The 22,441-nt window shown below is 51.9% G+C and overlaps 1 protein-coding gene across 6 annotated transcripts in view; it reads right to left on the bottom strand.

The window, feature by feature from the left end:
• The window catches only part of col16a1 (collagen, type XVI, alpha 1), a 779,331-nt gene that overhangs the window by 459,527 nt on the left and 297,363 nt on the right, over nt 1-22,441 (bottom strand). For all 6 annotated transcript variants that reach the window (XM_072502210.1, XM_072502224.1, XM_072502220.1 and 3 more), the window contains exon 20: nt 18,546-18,653. In XM_072502210.1, coding sequence (XP_072358311.1) covers nt 18,546-18,653 — 108 coding nt within the window. The remainder of the gene's footprint in view (nt 1-18,545; nt 18,654-22,441) is intronic.

The raw sequence follows: 22,441 nt of genomic DNA on the forward strand, positions 1-22,441 counted from the left end.
CTGCATTGATCCCGCCGCCTTGCTTCAGTCCCTCGCTGGCGGTGATATCGATGTTCGTGCCCTGCATTGATCCCGATGCCATGCTTCAGTCTCTCGCTGGCAGTGATATCGATGTTAGTGCCCTGCATTGATCCCGACGCCATGCTTCCGTTTCTCGCTGGCGGTGATATCGATGTTAGTGCCCTGCATTGATCCCGATGCCATGTTTCAGTCTCTCGCTGGTGGTGATATCGATGTTAGTGCCCTGCATTGATCCCGATGCCATGCTTCAGTCTCTCGCTGGCAGTGATATCGATGTTAGTGCCCTGCATTGATCCCGATGCCATGCTTCAGTCCCTCGCTGGCAGTGATATCGATGTTAGTGCCCTGCATTGATCCCGATGCCATGCTTCAGTCCCTCGCTGGCGGTGATCTCGATGTTAGTGCCCTGCATTGATCCCGATGCCATGTTTCAGTCCCTCGCTGGCGGTGATATCGATGTTAGTGCCCTGCATTGATCCCGATGCCATGCTTCAGTCTCTCGCTGGCGGTGATATCGATGTTAGTGCCCTGCATTGATCCCGATGCCATGCTTCAGTCCCTCGCTGGCGGTGATATCGATGTTAGTGCCGTGCACTGATCCCGATGCCTTGCTTCAGTCCCTCGCTGGCAGTGATATCGATGTTAGTGCCGTGCACTGATCCCGATGCCATGCTTCAGTCCCTCGCTGGCAGTGATATCGATGTTAGTGCCCTGCATTGATCCCGATGCCATGCTTCAGTCCCTCGCTGGCGGTGATATCGATGTTAGTGCCCTGCATTGATCCCGATGCCATGCTTCAGTCTCTCGCTGGCAGTGATATCGATGTTAGTGCCCTGCATTGATCCCGATGCCATGCTTCAGTCCCTCGCTGGCGGTGATATCGATGTTAGTGCCCTGCATTGATCCCGATGCCATGCTTCAGTCCCTCGCTGGCGGTGATATCAATGTTAGTGCCCTGCATTGATCCCCATGCCATGCTTCAGTCCCTCGCTGGCGGTGATATCGATGTTAGTGCCCTGCATTGATCCCGACGCCATGCTCCAGTCTCTCGCTGGCAGTAATATCGATGTTAGTGCCCTGCATTGATCCCGACGCCATGCTTCAGTCCCTCGCTGGTGGTGATATCGATGTTAGCGCCCTGCATTGATCCCGATGCCATGCTTCAGTCTCTCGCTGGCGGTGATATCGATGTTAGCGCCCTGCATTGATCCCGATGCCATGTTTCAGTCTCTCGCTGGTGGTGATATCGATGTTAGTGCCCTGCATTGATCCCGATGCCATGCTTCAGTCCCTCGCTGGCGGTGATATCGATGTTAGCGCCCTGCATTGATCCCGATGCCATGTTTCAGTCTCTCGCTGGTGGTGATATCGATGTTAGTGCCCTGCATTGATCCCGATGCCATGCTTCAGTCTCTCGCTGGCAGTGATATCGATGTTAGTGCCCTGCATTGATCCCGATGCCATGCTTCAGTCTCTCGCTGGCAGTGATATCGATGTTAGTGCCCTGCACTGATCCCGATGCCATGCTTCAGTCCCTCGCTGGCAGTGATATCGATGTTAGTGCCCTGCATTGATCCCGATGCCATGTTTCAGTCCCTCGCTGGCAGTGATATTGATGTTAGTGCCCTGCATTGATCCCGATGCCATGCTTCAGTCCCTCGCTGGCGGTGATATCGATGTTAGTGCCCTGCACTGATCCCGATGCCTTGTTTCAGTCTCTCGCTGGCAGTGATATCGATGTTAGTGCCCTGCATTGATCCCGATGCCATGCGTCAGTCTCTCGCTAGCCGTGATATCGATGTTAGTGCCCTGCATTGATCCCGCCGCCTTGCTTCAGTCCCTCGCTGGCGGTGATATCGATGTTAGTGCCCTGCATTGATCCCGATGCCATGCTTCAGTCTCTCGCTGGCAGTGATATCGATGTTAGTGCCCTGCATTGATCCCGACGCCATGCTTCCGTTTCTCGCTGGCGGTGATATCGATGTTAGTGCCCTGCATTGATCCCGATGCCATGTTTCAGTCTCTCGCTGGTGGTGATATCGATGTTAGTGCCCTGCATTGATCCCGATGCCATGCTTCAGTCTCTCGCTGGCAGTGATATCGATGTTAGTGCCCTGCATTGATCCCGATGCCATGCTTCAGTCCCTCGCTGGCAGTGATATCGATGTTAGTGCCCTGCATTGATCCCGATGCCATGCTTCAGTCCCTCGCTGGCGGTGATCTCGATGTTAGTGCCCTGCATTGATCCCGATGCCATGTTTCAGTCCCTCGCTGGCGGTGATATCGATGTTAGTGCCCTGCATTGATCCCGATGCCATGCTTCAGTCTCTCGCTGGCGGTGATATCGATGTTAGTGCCCTGCATTGATCCCGATGCCATGCTTCAGTCCCTCGCTGGCGGTGATATCGATGTTAGTGCCGTGCACTGATCCCGATGCCTTGCTTCAGTCCCTCGCTGGCAGTGATATCGATGTTAGTGCCGTGCACTGATCCCGATGCCATGCTTCAGTCCCTCGCTGGCAGTGATATCGATGTTAGTGCCCTGCATTGATCCCGATGCCATGCTTCAGTCCCTCGCTGGCGGTGATATCGATGTTAGTGCCCTGCATTGATCCCGATGCCATGCTTCAGTCTCTCGCTGGCAGTGATATCGATGTTAGTGCCCTGCATTGATCCCGATGCCATGCTTCAGTCCCTCGCTGGCGGTGATATCGATGTTAGTGCCCTGCATTGATCCCGATGCCATGCTTCAGTCCCTCGCTGGCGGTGATATCAATGTTAGTGCCCTGCATTGATCCCCATGCCATGCTTCAGTCCCTCGCTGGCGGTGATATCGATGTTAGTGCCCTGCATTGATCCCGACGCCATGCTCCAGTCTCTCGCTGGCAGTAATATCGATGTTAGTGCCCTGCATTGATCCCGACGCCATGCTTCAGTCCCTCGCTGGTGGTGATATCGATGTTAGCGCCCTGCATTGATCCCGATGCCATGCTTCAGTCTCTCGCTGGCGGTGATATCGATGTTAGTGCCCTGCATTGATCCCGATGCCATGCTTCAGTCCCTCGCTGGCAGTGATATCGATGTTAGTGCCGTGCACTGATCCCGATGCCATGCTTCAGTCCCTCGCTGGCAGTGATATCGATGTTAGCGCCCTGCATTGATCCCGATGCCATGCTTCAGTCTCTCGCTGGCGGTGATATCGATGTTAGTGCCGTGCACTGATCCCGATGCCTTGCTTCAGTCCCTCGCTGGCAGTGATATCGATGTTAGTGCCGTGCACTGATCCCGATGCCATGCTTCAGTCCCTCGCTGGCAGTGATATCGATGTTAGTGCCCTGCATTGATCCCGATGCCATGCTTCAGTCCCTCGCTGGCGGTGATATCGATGTTAGTGCCCTGCATTGATCCCGATGCCATGCTTCAGTCCCTCGCTGGCGGTGATATCGATGTTAGTGCCCTGCATTGATCCCGATGCCATGCTTCAGTCCCTCGCTGGCGGTGATATCGATGTTAGTGCCCTGCATTGATCCCGATGCCATGCTTCAGTCCCTCGCTGGCGGTGATATCGATGTTAGTGCCCTGCATTGATCCCGACGCCATGCTCCAGTCTCTCGCTGGCAGTAATATCGATATTAGTGCCCTGCATTGATCCCGACGCCATGCTTCAGTCCCTCGCTGGTGGTGATATCGATGTTAGTGCCCTGCATTGATCCCGATGCCATGCTTCAGTCCCTCGCTGGCGGTGATATCGATGTTAGTGCCCTGCATTGATCCCGATGCCATGCTTCAGTCCCTCGCTGGCAGTGATATCGATGTTAGCGCCCTGCATTGATCCCGATGCCATGCTTCAGTCTCTCGCTGGCGGTGATATCGATGTTAGTGCCCTGCATTGATCCCGATGCCATGCTTCAGGCCCTCGCTGGCGGTGATATCGATGTTAGTGCCCTGCATTGATCCCGATGCCATGCTTCAGTCCCTTGCTGGCGGTGATATCGATGTTAGCGCCCTGCATTGATCCCGATGCCATGCTTCAGTCTCTCGCTGGCGGTGATATCGATGTTAGTGCCCTGCATTGATCCCGATGCCATGCTTCAGTCCCTCGCTGGCGGTGATATCGATGTTAGTGCCCTGCATTGATCCCGATGCCATGCTTCAGTCCCTCGCTGGCGGTGATATCGATGTTAGTGCCCTGCATTGATCCCAATGCCATGCTTCAGTCTCTCGCTGGCGGTGATATCGATGTTAGCGCCCTGCATTGATCCCGATGCCATGCTTCAGTCCCTCGCTGGCAGTGATATCGATGTTAGCGCCCTGCATTGATCCCGATGCCATGCTTCAGTCCCTCGCTGGCAGTGATATCGATGTTAGTGCCCTGCATTGATCCCGATGCCATGCTTCAGTCCCTCGCTGGCGGTGATATCGATGTTAGTGCCCTGCATTGATCCCGATGCCATGCTTCAGTCTCTCGCTGGCGGTGATATCGATGTTAGCGCCCTGCATTGATCCCGATGCCATGCTTCAGTCCCTCGCTGGCAGTGATATCGATGTTAGTGCCCTGCATTGATCCCGATGCCATGCTTCAGTCCCTCGCTGGCAGTGATATCGATGTTAGCGCCCTGCATTGATCCCGATGCCATGCTTCAGTCCCTCGCTGGCGGTGATATCGCTGTTAGTGCCCTGCATTGATCCCGATGCCATGCTTCAGTCCCTCGCTGGCGGTGATATCGATGTTAGTGCCCTGCATTGATCCCGATGCCATGCTTCAGTCTCTCGCTGGCAGTGATATCGATGTTAGTGCCCTGCATTGATCCCGATGCCATGCTTCAGTCCCTCGCTGGCGGTGATATCGATGTTAGTGCCCTGCATTGATCCCGATGCCATGCTTCAGTCTCTCGCTGGCGGTGATATCGATGTTAGTGCCCTGCATTGATCCCGATGCCATGCTTCAGTCCCTCGCTGGCGGTGATATCGATGTTAGTGCCCTGCATTGATCCCGATGCCATGCTTCAGTCTCTCGCTGGCAGTGATATCGATGTTAGTGCCCTGCATTGATCCCGATGCCATGCTTCAGTCTCTCGCTGGCGGTGATATCGATGTTAGTGCCCTGCATTGATCCTGATGCCATGTTTCAGTCTCTCGCTGGCGGTGATATCGATGTTAGTGCCCTGCATTGATCCCGATGCCATGCTTCAGTCCCTCGCTGGCGGTGATATCGATGTTAGTGCCCTGCATTGATCCCGATGCCATGCTTCAGTCCCTCGCTGGCGGTGATATCGATGTTAGTGCCCTGCATTGATCCCGATGCCATGCTTCAGTCTCTCGCTGGCAGTGATATCGATGTTAGTGCCCTGCATTGATCCCGATGCCATGCTTCAGTCTCTCGCTGGCGGTGATATCGATGTTAGTGCCCTGCATTGATCCCGATGCCATGTTTCAGTCTCTCGCTGGCGGTGATATCGATGTTAGTGCCCTGCATTGATCCCGATGCCATGCTTCAGTCTCTCGCTGGCAGTGATATCGATGTTAGTGCCCTGCATTGATCCCGATGCCATGCTTCAGTCCCTCGCTGGCGGTGATATCGATGTTAGTGCCCTGCATTGATCCCGATGCCATGCTTCAGTCTCTCGCTGGCGGTGATATCGATTTTAGTGCCCTGCATTGATCCCGATGCCTTGCTTCAGTCTCTCGCTGGCAGTGATATCGATGTTAGTGCCCTGCATTGATCCCGATGCCATGCTTCAGTCCCTCGCTGGCAGTGATATCGATGTTAGTGCCCTGCATTGATCCCGATGCCATGCTTCAGTCCCTCGCTGGCGGTGATATCAATGTTAGTGCCCTGCATTGATCCCGATGCCATGCTTCAGTCTCTCGCTGGCGGTGATATCGATGTTAGTGCCCTGCATTGATCCCGATGCCATGCTTCAGTCCCTCGCTGGCAGTGATATCGATGTTAGTGCCCTGCATTGATCCCGATGCCATGCTTCAGTCCCTCGCTGGCAGTGATATCGATGTTAGTGCCCTGCATTGATCCCGATGCCATGCTTCAGTCCCTCGCTGGCGGTGATATCGATGTTAGTGCCCTGCATTGATCCCGATGCCATGCTTCAGTCCCTCGCTGGCAGTGATATCGATGTTAGTGCCCTGCATTGATCCCGATGCCATGCTTCAGTCCCTCGCTGGCGGTGATATCAATGTTAGTGCCCTGCATTGATCCCGATGCCATGCTTCAGTCCCTCGCTGGCAGTGATATCGATGTTAGTGCCCTGCATTGATCCCGATGCCATGTTTCAGTCTCTCGCTGGCAGTGATATCGATGTTAGTGCCCTGCATTGATCCTGATGCCATGCTTCAGTCCCTCGCTGGCGGTGATATCGATGTTAGTGCCCTGCATTGATCCCGATGCCATGTTTCAGTCTCTCGCTGGCAGTGATATCGATGTTAGTGCCCTGCATTGATCCTGATGCCATGTTTCAGTCTCTCGCTGGCAGTGATATCGATGTTAGTGCCCTGCATTGATCCCGATGCCATGCTTCAGTCCCTCGCTGGCGGTGATATCGATGTTAGCACCCTGCATTGATCCCGATGCCATGCTTCAGTCTCTCGCTGGCAGTGATATCGATGTTAGTGCCCTGCATTGATCCCGATGCCATGCTTCAGTCTCTCGCTGGCGGTGATATCGATGTTAGTGCCCTGCATTGATCCCGATGCCATGTTTCAGTCCCTCGCTGGCGGTGATATCGATGTTAGCGCCCTGCATTGATCCCGATGCCATGCTTCAGTCTCTCGCTGGCGGTGATATCGATGTTAGTGCCCTGCATTGATCCTGATGCCATGCTTCAGTCCCTCGCTGGCAGTGATATCGATGTTAGTGCCCTGCATTGATCCCGATGCCATGCTTCAGTCTCTCGCTGGCGGTGATATCGATGTTAGTGCCCTGCATTGATCCTGATGCCATGTTTCAGTCCCTCGCTGGCAGTGATATCGATGCTGGTGCCCTGCATTGATCCCGATGCCATGCTTCAGTCTCTCGCTGGCGGTGATATCGATGTTAGTGCCCTGCATTGATCCTGATGCCATGCTTCAGTCTCTCGCTGGCAGTGATATCGATGTTAGTGCCCTGCATTGATCCCGATGCCATGCTTCAGTCCCTCGCTGGCGGTGATATCGATGTTAGCGCCCTGCATTGATCCCGATGCCATGCTTCAGTCTCTCGCTGGCAGTGATATCGATGTTAGTGCCCTGCATTGATCCCGATGCCATGCTTCAGTCTCTCGCTGGCGGTGATATCGATGTTAGTGCCCTGCATTGATCCCGATGCCATGCTTCAGTCCCTCGCTGGCAGTGATATCGATGTTAGCGCCCTGCATTGATCCCGATGCCATGCTTCAGTCACTCGCTGGCAGTGATATTGATGTTAGTGCCCTGCATTGAACCCGATGCCATGCTTCAGTCCCTCGCTGGCGGTGATATCGATGTTAGTGCCCTCGTGACTCAGGATCTCAATCCCTCTACCAATAAAGGCCAACACTCCATAGGCCTTCTTCACAACCCTATCAACCTGGGTGGCAACTTTCAGGGATCTATGTACATGGACACCTAGATCCCTCTGCTCATCCACACTTTCAAGAACTTTACCATTAGCCAAATATTCCGCATTCCTGTTATTCCTAAGAACTTTACCATTAGCCAAATATTCCGCATTCCTGTTATTCCTTCCAAAGTGAATCACCTCACACTTCTCTACATTAAACTCCATTTGCCACCTCTCAGCCCAGCTCTGCAGCTTATCTATATCCCTCTGTAACATGCTACATCCTTCCACACTGTCGACAACACCACCGACTTGAGTATCGTCTGCAAATTTACTCACCCACCCTTCTGCGCCTTCCTCTAGGTCATTGATAAAAATGACAAACAGCAACGGCCCCAGAACAGATCCTTGTGGTACGCCACTTGTAACTGAACTCCATTCTGAACATTTCCCATCAACCACCACCCTCTGTCTTCTTTCAGCTAGCCAATTTCTGATCCACATCTCTAAATCTCCCTCAATCACCAGCCTCCGTATTTTCTGCAATAGCCTACCGTGGGGAACCTTATCAAACGCTTTACTGAAATCCATATACACCACATCAACTGCTCTACCCTCGTCTACCTGTTCAGTCACCTTCTCAAAGAACTCGATAAGGTCTGTGAGGCATGACCTACCCTTCACAAAGCCATGCTGACTATCCCTGATCATATCATTCCTATCTAGATGATTATAAATCTTGTCTCTTATAATCCCCTCCAAGCCTTTACCCCCTACAGACGTGAGGCTCACCAGTCTACAGTTGCCGGGGTTGTCTCTGCTCCCCTTTTTGAACAAAGGGACCACATTTGCTATCCTCCAGTCCTCTGGCATTATTCCTGTAGCCAATGATGACATAAAAATCAAAGCCAAAGGTCCAGCAATCTCTTCCCTGGCCTCCCAGAGAATCCTAGGATAAATCCCATCAGGCCCCAGGGACTTATCTATTTTCAGCCTGTCCAGAATTGCCAACACCTCTTCCCTACGTACCTCAATGCCATCCATTCTAATAGCCTGGGTCTCAGCATTCTCCTCCACAACATTATCTTTTTCCTGAGTGAATACTGACGAAAAATATTCATTTAGTATCTCTCCTATCTCTTCAGACTCCACACACAACTTCCCATCCCTGTCCTTGACTGGTCCTACTCTTTCCCTAGTCATTCGCTTATTCCTGACATACCGATAGAAAGCTTTTGGGTTTTCCTTGATCCTACCTGCCAAATACTTCTCATGTCCCCTCCTTGCTCGTCTTAGCTCTCTCTTTAGATCCTTCCTCGCTACCTTGTAACTATCCATCGCCCCAACTGAAACTTCACACCTCATCTTCACATAGGCCTCCTTCTTCCTCTTAACAAGAGATTCCACTTCTTTGGTAAACCACGGTTCCCTCGCTCGACGCCTTCCTCCCTGTCTGACCGGTACATACTTATCAAGAACACGCAGTAGCTGATCCTTGAACAAGCTCCACTTATCCAGTGTGCCCAACACTTGCAGCCTACTTCTCCACCTTATCCCCCCCAAGTCACGTCTAATGGCATCATAATTGCCCTTCCCCGAGCTATAACTCTTGCCCTGCGGTGTATACTTATCCCTTTCCATCATTAACGTAAACGTCACCGAATTGTGGTCACTGTCCCCAAAGTGCTCTCCTACCTCCAAATCCAACACCTGGCCTGGTTCATTACCCAAAACCAAATCCAATGTGGCCTCTCCTCTTGTTGGCCTGTCAACAAGAGGCGAGGTTAGAGCCCTGCATTGGTCCCAATACCATGCTTCAGTCTCTCACTGGCGGTGATATCAATGTTAGCGCCCTGCATTGATCCCGATGCCATGTTTCAGTCCCTCGCTGGCGGTGATATCGATGTTAGCGCCCTGCACTGATCCCGATTCCCCCTCGGAATCGGGGCGGCCTGGCTCAGACCGCATTGCTTCAGTATGTTGATTTGAATGCACACATTTGGTGCTCCTTACAGGCTCCTGGCGTTGCACTGTGCTGAGTGCTCACTGCATCCTGTAAATGCTCAGAGAGCCTCTGGTCATCTAGAATCCCACCCAGCCGCTTCTCTGAACACCCTCATACCCCAGCTGCACCATCAAGGGATGGGCACGGCCAATTCAATCACCGACCCACCAGGTGTTGGCACTCATCAGAAGTGCTGCCAAAACTGCAGAGGGATCAGCAGAGCTCACCGCAACCAGAGAACACCTGAAGCGTGGCCTTTGGAACCCTCCCTGGCTCTCTGTCCCTCTCAGGGCAGAGGTCTAACCAGTGACCACACCCCTCAGCATCACCAGCGGGACGCTGCTGGTGAGGCTGGCAGCAGTGACAGCCTCTGCCACCACCTCCCAAGGCACTGTTCGTGGAGAGCGGGCCCGAGTCTGCAGCCCATCCTGGGAAGAGGGTATTCCTCTGCTCCTCACTGTCAAGGAGCTGTGGGTTCACCTCGGATTCCCAACCTTGGGGGGCAGGTCTTCGCTGAGTCACCTTCGTGGCTGCAGCGAGTGTGAGGTAAGTGGAGCCCTTTAAAACAGCTCCAGCTGGCAGATGATGTGTTGGGTGTCCTGGATCACATACAGGTCACCAACACTTGAAGTAGTGCAACACTATTTTATTAAAAGGTTAACTATTTAAACATACTTGAACTGTGGGTAAATACTATACCAGCTTTAACTAAAGACCTTTGCCTTGTCCTAACCAGTTTATGCACTCAGCACATGGTGAATGTCTGTGTTGCAGGCTGTGAGCTCTGTGCTCCTAGCTAGCTGCAACTCGAATGAGCGGGAACTCTGATGTCCCCTGTCTTTATAGTGCGTGTGCTCTCAGTGGTGATTGGCTGCGGTGTTGTGTATGTTGATTGGTCCCGCTGTGTGTCCATCAGTGTGTGTCTGCACCATGATATACTGGTGTATATTATGATATCACCCCTTTTATATAAAAAAAATGTGCCTGCGTGACAATAAATAGTGTGTGGTGAATGTTCCTGACTATGTGTGTGCGAAATATTTACAGGACTATGTACCTAAAACTAAGCTATTTACATGGGAAGGTGCCTGGTGCAGAAAAAAGTGTGTCACAAGAATAACGAGATGAACACTATATACAAACCACTTGAACGATTAAACGGAAGAACAGAACAGACCAGCAAGTCCATGGGCGAGATTCTCCGACCCCCTGCCGGGTCGGAGAATCACCGGGGGCTGGCGTGAATCCCGCCCCCGCCGGTTGCCGAAGTCTCCGGTACCGGATATTCGGCGGGGGCGGGAATCACGACGCGCCGGTTGGCGGGCCCCCCCCGGTGAGTCTCCGGCCTGGATGGGCCGAAGTCCCGCCACTAAAATGCCTGTCCCGCCAGCGTAAATTAAACCAACTACCTTACCGGAGGGGCAAGGCGGCGCGGGCGGGCTCCGGGGTCCTGGGGGGGCGCGGGGGGCGACCTGGCCCCAGGGGGTGCCCCCACGGTGGCCTGGCCCGCGATCGGGGCCCACCGATCCGCGGGCGGGCCTGTGCCGTGGAGGCATTCTTTCCCTTCCGCCTCCGCCACGGTCTCCACCATGGCGGAGGCGGAAGAGACTCCCTCCACTGCGCATGCGCGGGAATGCTGTCAGCGGCCGCTGACGCTCCCGCGCATGCGCCACCCGGAGATGTCATTTCCGCACCAGCTGGCGGGGCACCAAAGGCCTTTTCCGCCAGCTGGCGGGGCGGAAATCCGTCCGGCGCCGACCTAGCCCCTCAATGTTGGGGCTCGGCCCCCAAAGTTGCGGAGCATTCCGCACCTTTGGGGCAGCGCGATGCCCGTCTGATTTGCGCCGTTTTGGGCGCCAGTCGGTGGACATCGCGCCGTTTCCGGAGAATTCCGCCCCATTAGTGCACAAATTAAGTCTCTGAGGTGGGCGACGAATTCTGGTTGACCGCCTCAAGGGTGGGTTGGGAGCAGCCGGCTGAGGAGCGGGCTGGACTGCGTCAGAGTGAGGAGAATGCAGAGTGACTGGAATCTCTGCATAGTCCATGGCAGGGTCAGCAGGAGGGCGAGGCACTGGCGGAGGATCACGTAGCGAGCGTGGAATGAGATGAAGGGCACGTCGATTACGGCGCAGAATGGAACCATCCGGTAGATGAAACAGGAACGAGCGGGGAGCCAGCTGCCGAAGGACAACAGCGGTTGCAGACGAGCCACCATCCGGAAGATGGACGCGGACGTTGTCATCTGGAGCCAGAGCAGGGAGATCAGCTGCACGGGCGTCATGAGCCGCCTTGTGCTGTGCACGAGACAGTTGCATTCGTTGAAGGACCGGAACGTGGTCGAGGTCTGGGACGTGAATGGACGGCACCATCGTCCTCAGGGTGCGACCCATGAGCAGCTGGGCTGGCAACAGGCCAGTGGACAGTGGGGCCGAGCGATAGGCCAGCAGGGCGAGGTAGAAATCGGACCCAGCATCGGCAGCCTTGCAGAGGAGCCGTTTGACTATGTGGACGCCCTTCTCCGCTTTGCCGTTGGATTGGGGGTACATGGGACTGGATGTCACATGCACAAAGTTGTACCTCCTGGCAAAGTTGGACCATTCCTGGCTTGCGAAGCAGGGGCCACTGTCCGACATCACAGTGAGTGGGATGCCGTGACGAGCAAAGGTGTCCTTACAGGCACGGATGACTGCAGACGATGTGATGTTGTGTAAACGTACCACCTTTGGGTAGTTTGAAAAATAGTCTACAATCAGAACATAGTCTCTGCCCAGCGCGTGGAACAGGTCGATGCCGACCTTGGACCAAGGGGACGTGACCAACTCATGGGGCTGTAGGGTTTCACGTGGTTGAGCATTCTGGAACCGCTGACAGGTGGGGCAGTTGAGCACTGTGTTGGCGATGTCGTCATTGATGCCGGGCCAGTACACTGCCTCTCGGGCCCTCCGTCGGCACTTCTCCACGCCAAGATGGCCCTCGTGTAGCTGTTCCAAGATGAGCTGGCGCATGCTGTGCGGGATAACAATGCGGTCCAGCTTCAGGAGGACACCATCGACGACCGCCAGATCGTCTCTGATGTTGTAGAACTGCAGTCATTCGCCCTTGAGCCACCCGTCTGTTAAGTGGCGCATGACACGCTGTAGCAGTGGGTCAGCCGCAGTCTGGCGGCAAATTTGGACGAGGTGTTCATCCGTGGCCGGTAGATTGGAGGCCACGAAGGCCACATGGGCATCAACCTGGCAGAAGAATCCCGCTGGGTCACACGGGGTGTTGACTGCCCTGGACAGAGCGTCGGCTATGATCAGGTCTTTGCCCGGGGTGTAACGAGCTGAAAGTCGTATCGCCGGAGTTTGAGCAGAATGCGCTGGAGGCGAGGCGTCATGTCGTTCAAGTCTTTTTGTATTATATTGACCAGCGGGCGATGGTCGGTCTCGACGGTGAATTGGGGAAGGCCGTACATATAATCATGAAATTTGACGACACCGGTCAACAGGCCCAGGCACTCCTTTTCTATCTGCGCGTAGCACTGTTCCGTGGGGGTCATGGCACATGACGCCTATGCAACGGGGGCCCATGATGAGGCCTCATCATGTTACAGGAGCACTGCCCCAATGCCAGATTGGCTGGCATCGGTCAAAATTTTTGACTCTTTCGCTGGATCAAAAAGGGCCAATACCGGGGCCGTGGTAAGTTTGATTTTAAGTTCTGTCCATTCGCGCTCGTGGGCAGGAAGCCATTGGAAGTCTTTCGTCTTCAGGTTCCTGAGAGCTGTGGTATGAGAGGCGAGGTTAGGGATGAACTTCCCTAGGAAGTTGACCATGCCCAGAAATCAGAGGACCGCCTTCTTGTCCTCTGGCTTTTTCATGGCTGTGATGGCAGCCACCTTGTCCGCATCCGGCCGCACACCCAACTGGGAGATGTGGTCCCCTCGGAACTTGAGTTCCGGCTGGCCGAAGGAGCATTTGGCTCTGTTGAGGCGTAGGCCCTGCTCCAGTATGCGTTTGAACACGCGCTGGAGGCGACTGATATGCTCCTGCAGGGTGGTGGACCAAATGATTATGTCGTCAACATAGACGCGAACACCTTCAATGCGTTCCATCATTTGTTCCATGATCCTGTGGAATACTTCTGACGCCGATATGATCCCAAACTGCATCCTGTTATAACAATATCTGCCAAAAGGGGTGTTAAAGGTACACAGTTTCCTGCTGGACCTGTCTAGTTGAATTTGCCAGAATCCTTTTGAGGCGTCAAGTTTGGTGAAGAGCTTGGCCTGAGCCATCTCGCATGTGATCTCTTCGCGCTTGGGGATTGGGTAATGCTCCCTCATTATGTTGCGATTCAGATCCTTTGGATCAATGCAGATTCTGAGCTTGCCGGAAGGCTTCTTTACGCACACCATGTAACTGACCCAGTCGATTGGTTCCGTAACTCTGGAGATCACTCCTTGGTCTTGGAGGTCCTGCAGCTGCTGCTTGAGGAGGTCCTTGAGGGGTGCTGGGACTCTGCGAGGTGCATGCACCACAGGCGTGGCGTTCTGTTTGAGTAGGATCTTGTACGTATATGGGAGCGTGCCCATGCCTTCCAAGACGTCGCGGTGCTGGTCGATGATGGTGTTGAGTTGCGCCCTGAAGTCAGCATCCTGGAAGGCAGACGTGTCATCAGGAGAGAGAGAGTGAACTCTTTGAACGAGGTTTAGCAATTTGCACGCCTGTGTGCCAAGCAGAGAGTCCTTCGAGGAGCCCACGATCTCGAAAGGAACGATGGCTTTTCATGACTTGTGCATCACTTCGAGTTGGCATGAGCCGGTAGCAGGAATGATGTTGCCATTGTAGTCCAATAGCTGGCAGGCCAATGGGAGAATGGTTGGTTTGACACGAAGGCTTTGGAAAGCAGACCACGCCATGAGATTGGCGGAGGCACCAGTGTCCAGGCGGAATCGTATTTGGGACCGGTTGACCGTCAGGGTGGCACACCACTCATCGTCTGGATCGATGCTGTATACCGACAGCGGCTGGTGTCTTTGCTTCGGGGACAGCCTGTTTTTCGTGATGACACCGACTCGAAAAGGCGCCTTCGGGTCCTCGGTGTTTGTCCCAGGGAGGATGGACGGAGGGTTCCAGAGCTGGCATCGGGCAGAAATTAGGAGATTGAGAGATTTGTTCATTGACGGGACGTTCGCGAGCCTGGGAGCGCTGGAGGAAAAGTATGAGTTGCCCCCGGGGAATATCTTTAAAATCATGCAAGTGAGGGCGTTTACGAGGCAACAGGTGAGGGAATTTCCGCTGCTCCCGACACAGGGGATCCAGGATAGAGTGATTTCCGGGGTATGGGTCGGGGACGGCAAAGTGTCCGAAATATATCAGGAGATGAGAGACGAGGGGGAGACGCTGGTAGAGGAGCTGAAGGGAAAATGGGAAGATGAGCTGGTGGGAGGAGATTGAGGAGGGGCTGTGGGCTGATGCCCTAAGTAGGGTAAATTCGTCGTCCTCGTGTGTTAGGCTTAGCCTGATACAATTCAAGGTTCTACACAGAGCACATATGACGGGAGCAAGACTGAGCAGGTTCTTCGGAGTGGTGGACAGGTGCGGGAGATGCTTGGGAAGCCCGGCGAACCACACACACATGTTCTGGTTGTGTCCGGCACTGAATGCGTACTGGAGGGGAGTGTCAAAGGTGATTTCAAAGGTGGTGAAAGTCCAGGTCAAGCCAGGCTGGGGGTTAGCTATATTTGGGGTAGCGGAAGAGCCGGGAGTGCAGGAGGCGAAAGAGGCCGATATTTTGGCCTTTGCGTCCCTGGTAGCCCGGCGAAGGATCTTACTCATGTGGAAGGAAGCGAAACCCCCCAGCGTGGAGGCCTGGATAAACGATATGGCAGGGTTCATAAAACTGGAACAAATTAAATTTGCGCTGAGAGGATCGGCTCAGGGGCTCTCCAGGCGGTGGCAACCGTTCCTTGACTATCTCGCGGAACGTTAAGGGAAAATAGATCGTCAGCAGCAGCAGCCCAGGGTGGGGGGGGGGGGGGTGGGGGGGCGGCGGAAGCACTAAAAAACTTTTCTTTTTTGTTGTCACTTTGTTAGCTCACTTTTTTATTTAAATAATGTTATTTATCAGCGATTGTGTTATTTTTATGTTGATTTGTAAAGTGGAAAAATTCTGTTTGAAAACTTTAATAAAATATTTTTTTTTTAAAAAAGGATTGGAAAGGTTCGTCCTTACCCTGCAAATGCTGCTGGAACACGTAGCGTTCAAAACTTTCATTCACCTCTATGCTGCAGTGAGTGTCAAATTTGAGGAGAACCGTCTTGAACTTCGTCTTGTCTTCGTCATCTGCAAAGGTGAGAGAGTTGAAAATATGGATGGCATGTTCCCTGGCCGTGGAGAGGAGAAGAGCAATCTTTTTGGTGTCCGAGGTGCACTCCCTGTCCGTGGCTTCGAGGTAGAGCTGGAAGTGCTGTTTGAAAATCTTCCATTTGGCCGTGAGGTTGCCGGCAATGCGGAGCGGCGGCAGCGGGCTGATGTTGTCCATGTTGCAGGATGACGGAATGCTGGCGGAAGGCAGATCACTTGCAGGTAGGTCTAAGAAGTGCTAATATCCCTCAACTCCTGGTATCATGATGTGTTGGGTGTCCTGGATCACATACAGGTCACCAACACTTGAAGTAGTGCAACACTATTTTATTAAAAGGTTAACTATTTAAACATACTTGAACTGTGGGTAAATACGATACCAGCTTTAACCAAAGACCTTTGCCTTGTCCTAACCAGTTGATGCACTCAGCACATGGTGAATGTCTGTGTTGCAGGCTGTGAGCTCTGTGCTCCTAGCTAGCTGCAACTCGAATGAGCGGGAACTCTGATGTCCCCTGTCTTTATGGTGCGTGTGCTCTCACAGGTGATTGGCTGCGGTGTTGTGTGTGTTGATTGGTCCCACTGTGTGTCCATCAGTGTGTGTCTGCACCATGATATACTGGCGTATATCATGACAGCAGGCTCTTTGGCAGGAAATCTGGCCCCAGCGGTTAGAATGCCCGCTAGGCCGGGAATTGCTCTCAATGTGCACCGGCAGAGTGCTGGCCCCTTTGCATGTCCTGACTCACTTACCGAATAGCACTCACAACGGAAGTACGAATAGCACATATTTTAGTCCTGGCGGCAAAGTCTCCCAAACGGAGAATCCAGCCCCAGATGGAGCTACGGAACATACAGTTGGCCAGGCATGAAAAAGGAAACACAATATGGATATTGGACTAGTTAGGTTGGGATTTGACGATTTGATGAACAAGTACTTGCACTCAAAACTTCAAACATTGAATTTCCTGGCCGAAGCGCACAAGGTTTTAATGTGTTTCTGTGAAGTATATGTTTAGTCATTGTCAATAATAGGTTTTATCATTGGAGGGCTGGTTAGCTCAGCCTGCTGGACAACTACCATGTGGATCAGATGAAAACCAACCAAACACAGTTCAGCTCCTGTCCCGGGGCCTCATGGGGCCTGTCCCCTAATCCCACACAGTAAACACTTTGCTGCGGTTCAGCAGATGATTGCCAAGGAGCTGCCTTTATGAGAATAATCAAGCAAGAGTATGCTTAATAAATCTGTAAACATCTACATTTACTACCATTTTGAGAGTAACAATAAGAACTCCCATCCTTTAACATCATGAGTCATCTCAGCTCCAGGACATCACTACAGGAGTTCCTCAGGAATATATCGAAGGCCCAACCAGCTGCTTCATCAATGACCTCCCTTCCATCATAAGTTCATAATTGGGGATGTTTGCAGATGACTGCACAATGTTCAGCACCATTTGCGACTCCTCAGATAATGAAGCAATCCATGTATAAATGCAGCAGGATCTGGACAATATGCAGGCTTGGGCTGACAAGTGATAAGTTACATTCGTGCCACACAAGTGTCAGGCAATGACCATCTCCTGCAAGAGAGGATCTAACCATTGCCCCTTGACATTCAATGGCATTACATTGTTGAATCCCCACGATCAACATCCTGGAGGTTACCATTGACCATACACTGAACGAGCCATATGGAGCGGCATCGTGGCACAGTGGTTTGCACTGCTGTCTCATAGCTCCAGGGACCCAGGTTCAATTCTGGTCTTGGGTAACTGTATATGTGGAGTTTTCACTTTCTCCCATGTCTGCGTGGGTTTCCTCCGGGTGCTCCGATTTCCTCCCACAGTCCAAAGATGGGCAGGTTAGGAATGTTAAATTGCCCCTTAGTGTCCAAAAGGTTAGGTGGGGGTACTGGGATAGGGTGGAGGCGTGGGCTTAAGTGGGGTGCTCTTTCCAAGGGCCGGTGCAGGTTCAATGGGCCGAATGGCCTCCTTCCGCACTGTAAATTCTATATAAATAATGTGGCTACAAGAGCAGGTGAGAGGCTAGTTATCCTGCAGTGAGGAACTAATTTCCTGACTCCCCAAAGCCTGTCCATAACCTACAAGGCACAAGTCAGGTGTGTAATGGAATATTCTCCACTTGCCTGAATGAGTGTAGCTCGAACAACACTCAAGAAGCTCGACACCATCCAGGACAAAGCAGCCCCAATTAAATAATACCCCATCCACCACCTTAAACATTCATGCCCTCCATTAAAATACACTGCAGTAACTCACCAAGGCTCTTTCAACAACACGTTCCAAACCCCCTACCTCTACCATCTAGAAGGACAAGAGCAGCAGATACCTGGGAGCACCACCCCTCAGAGGTTCCCCTCTGAGCCATTCACCATCCTGACTTGTAAATATATTGGCGTTCCTTCACTGTCGCTGAGTCTAAATTCTGGAATTCCGTCGCTGACAACACTGTGGGTGTACTTAGACTACATGGACTGCAGTTCAAGAAGGCAGCTCACTCACCACCTTCTCAGGAGCAGTGAGGGATGAGCAATAAATATTGGCTTAGCCAACGATGCCCACACCCCATGGAAACTTTTTTTAAAAATGAGAACTCAGAGACAAACACTCACCGGTTTCCCAGGCTCCCGAGGATTGGATCCCTGAATGTCACCTCCTGGAAATTTGCCATCAGCTCCAGTTCCCTCTGGATGTGTAGGACAAACCCCACATTGATCTCCCTGTGGACAATACGATGGATTTCATTATCAGCGGTCACATCAGTCTCAGAACTTTACAATGCAGGAGCCATGAGATTAAAAGCTGAAAATTGAGAGTGTGGAGAGAAGATGGCGAATGGGTGGTAGACACACAGAGACACAAAGAGTTCCGTCAGCCCTGGAGAAACAAAATATTCCATGCCTTTTGTAACCTCTGAGTGTGTCCATTTGTTCGGTGCTTGATGATGTATGTCTGTTAACTATTCACGATGTATAATTAATTAAGCCTGGGTGTGATCATTGAGAGAAAGAGAGACAGTAACCTGAGGGTGAACAAAGAACAAAGAAATGTACAGCACAGGAACAGGCCCTTCGGCCCTCCAAGCCCGTGCCGACCATGCTGCCCGACTAAACTACAATCTTCTACACTTCCTGGGTCCGTATCCTTCTATTCCCATCCTATTCATGTATTTGTCAAGATGCCCCTTAAATGTCACTATCGTCCCTGCTTCCACTACCTCCTCCGGTAGCGAGTTCCAGGCACCCACTACCCTCTGCGTAAAAAACTTGCCTCGTACATCTACTCTAAACCTTGCCCCTCTCACCTTAAACCTATGCCCCCTAGTAATTGACCCCTCTACCCTGGGGAAAAGCCTCTGACTATCCACTCTGTCTATGCCGCTCATAATTTTGTATACCTCTATCAGGTCTCCCCTCAACCTCCTTCATTCCAGTGAGAACAAACCGAGTTTATTCAACCGCTCCTCATAGCTAATGCCCTCCATACCAGGCAACATTCTGGTAAATCTCTTCTGCACCCTCTCTAAAGCCTCCACATCCTTCTGGTAGTGTGGCGACCAGAATTGAACACTATACTCCAAGTGTGGCCTAACTAAGGTTCTATACAGCTGCAACATGACTTGCCAATTCTTATACTCAATGCCCCGGCCAATGAAGGCAAGCATGCCGTATGCCTTCTTGACTACCTTCTCCACCTGTGTTGCCCCTTTCAATGACCTGTGGACCTGTACTCCTAGATCTCTTTGACTTTCAATACTCTTGAGGGTTCTACCATTCACTGTATATTCCCTACCTGCATTAGACCTTCCAAAATGCATTACCTCACATTTGTCCGGATTAAACTCCATCTGCCATCTCTCCGCCCAAGTCTCCAGACAATCTAAATCTTGCTGTATCCTCCGACAGTCCTCATCGCTATCCGCAATTCCACCAACCTTTGTGTCGTCTGCAAACTTACTAATCAGACCAGTTACATTTTCCTCCAAATCATTTATATATACTACAAAGAGCAAATGTCCCAGCACTGATCCCTGTGGAACACCACTGGTCACAGCCCTCCAATTAGAAAAGCATCCCTCCATTGCTACTCTCTGCCTTCTATGGCCTAGCCAGTTCTGTATCCACCTTGCCAGCTCACCCCTGATCCCGTGTGACTTCACCTTTTGTGCTAGTCTACCATGAGGGACCTTGTCAAAGGCCTTACTGAAGTCCATATAGACAACATCTACTGCCCTACCTGCATCAATCATCTTAGTGACCTCCTCGAAAAACTCTATCAAGTTAGTGAGACACGACCTCCCTTCACAAAACCGTGCAAACTAATACGTCCATTTGCTTCCAAATGGGAGTAGATCCTGTCTCGAAGAATTCTCTCCAGTAATTTCCCTATCACTGAAGTAAGGCTCACCGGCCTGTAGTTCCCGGGATTATCCTTGCTACCCTTCTTAAACAGAGGAACAACATTTGCTATTCTCCAGTCCTCCGGGACATACCCTGAAGACAGCGAGGATCCAAAGATTTCTGTCAAGGCCTCAGCAATTTCCTCTCCAGCCTCCTTCAGTATTCTGGGGTAGATCCCATCAGGCCCTGGGGACTTATCTACATTAATATTTTTTAAGACACCCAACACCTCGTCTTTTTGGATCACAATGTGACCCAGGCTATCTACACCCCCTTCTCCAGACTCAACATCTACCAATTCCTTCTCTTTGGTGAATACTGATGCAAAGTATTCATTTAGTACCCATTTCCTCTGGCTCCACACATAGATTCCCTTGCCTATCCTTCAGTGGGCCAACCCTTTCCCTGGCTACCCTCTTGCTTTTTATGTACGTGTAAAAAGCCTTGGGATTTTCCTTAACCCTATTTGCCAATGACTTTTCGTGACCCCTTCTAGCCCTCCTGACTCCTTGCTTAAGTTCCTTCCTACTTTCCTTATATTCCATGCAGGCTTCGTCTGTTCCCAGCCTTTTAGCCCTGACAAATGCCTCCTTTTTCTTTTTGACGAGGCCTACAATATCACTCGTCATCCAAGGTTCCCGAAAATTGCCGTATTTATCTTTCTTCCTCACAGGAACATGCCGGTCCTGTATTCCTTTCAACTGCCACTTGAAAGCCTCCCACATGTCAGATGTTGATTTGCCCTCAAACATCCGCCCCCAATCTATGTTCTTCAGTTCCCGCCTAATATTGTTATAATTAGCCTTCCCCCAATTTAGCACATTCATCCTCGGACCACTCTTATCCTTGTCCACCAGTACTTTAAAACTTACTGAATTGTGGTCACTGTTACCGAAATGCTCCCCTACTGAAACATCTACCACCTGGCCGGGCTCATTCCCCAATACCAGGTCCAGTACCGCCCCTTCCCTAGTTGGACTGTCTACATATTGTTTTAAGAAGCCCTCCTGGATGCTCCTTACAAACTCCGCCCCGTCTAAGCCCCTGGCACTAAGTGAGTCCCAGTCAATATTGGGGAAGTTGAAGTCTCCCATCACCACAACCCTGTTGTTTTTACTCTTTTCCAAAATCTGTCTACCTATCTGCTCCTCTATCTCCCGCTGGCTGTTGGGAGGCCTGTAGTATACCCCCAACATTGTGACTGCACCCTTCTTATTCCTGATCTCTACCCATATAGCCTCACTGCCCTCTGAGGTGTCCTCTCGCAGTACAGCTGTGATATTCTCCCGAACCAGTAGCGCAACTCCGCCTCCCCTTTTACATCCCCCTCTATCCCGCCTGAAACATCTAAATCCTGGAACGTTTAGCTGCCAATCCAGCCCTTCCCTCAACCAGGTCTCTGTAATGGCAACAACATCATAGTTCCAAGTACTAATCCAAGCTCTAAGTTCATCTGCCTTACCCGTAATGCTCCTTGCATTAAAACATATGCACTTCAGGCCACCAGACCCGCTGTGTTCAGCAACTTCTCCCTGTCTGCTCTGCCTCAGAGCCCCACTGTCCCTATTCCCTAGTTCTCCCTCAATGCTCTCACCTTCTGACCTATTGCTCCCGTGCCCACCCCCCTGCCATACTAGTTTAAACCCTCCCGTGTGACACTAGCAAACCTCGCGGCCAGGATATTTATGCCTGCTGTTGGCTGCTGTTAGCCTGAGAGAAGACATTTTAAAATGTTCGAAATAAAGTTCCTACCCCCAGAGAAACGTCTGCATATCTCTTGAAGTATAAAACACAACACCCTCCTCCCCACTTCTCCACACACAATCCCCTCAATCTATTAAAACTTATAGCCAAGTTCCGCACACATGAGTGCGGCCTCAACCGGGACCTGGGATTCATGTCGCATTACATTCATCCCCCACCATCTGGCCTACGAAATCTTACCAACTGTCCTGGCTTGACACAATTCACACCTCTTTAACCTGGGGTTACCCCATCTCTGGATCTGTAAAGATTTAATCACCTGCTGATGCTCGTATTCCAAGCATTGTCTGGCATCTTTGAATCTGTCTATATATATATGTTACTGGTACATACCTCTTCATTCA

The sequence above is a fragment of the Scyliorhinus torazame genome, chromosome 1 (assembly GCF_047496885.1).
Source record: "Scyliorhinus torazame isolate Kashiwa2021f chromosome 1, sScyTor2.1, whole genome shotgun sequence".
Lineage (NCBI taxonomy): Eukaryota > Metazoa > Chordata > Chondrichthyes > Carcharhiniformes > Scyliorhinidae > Scyliorhinus > Scyliorhinus torazame.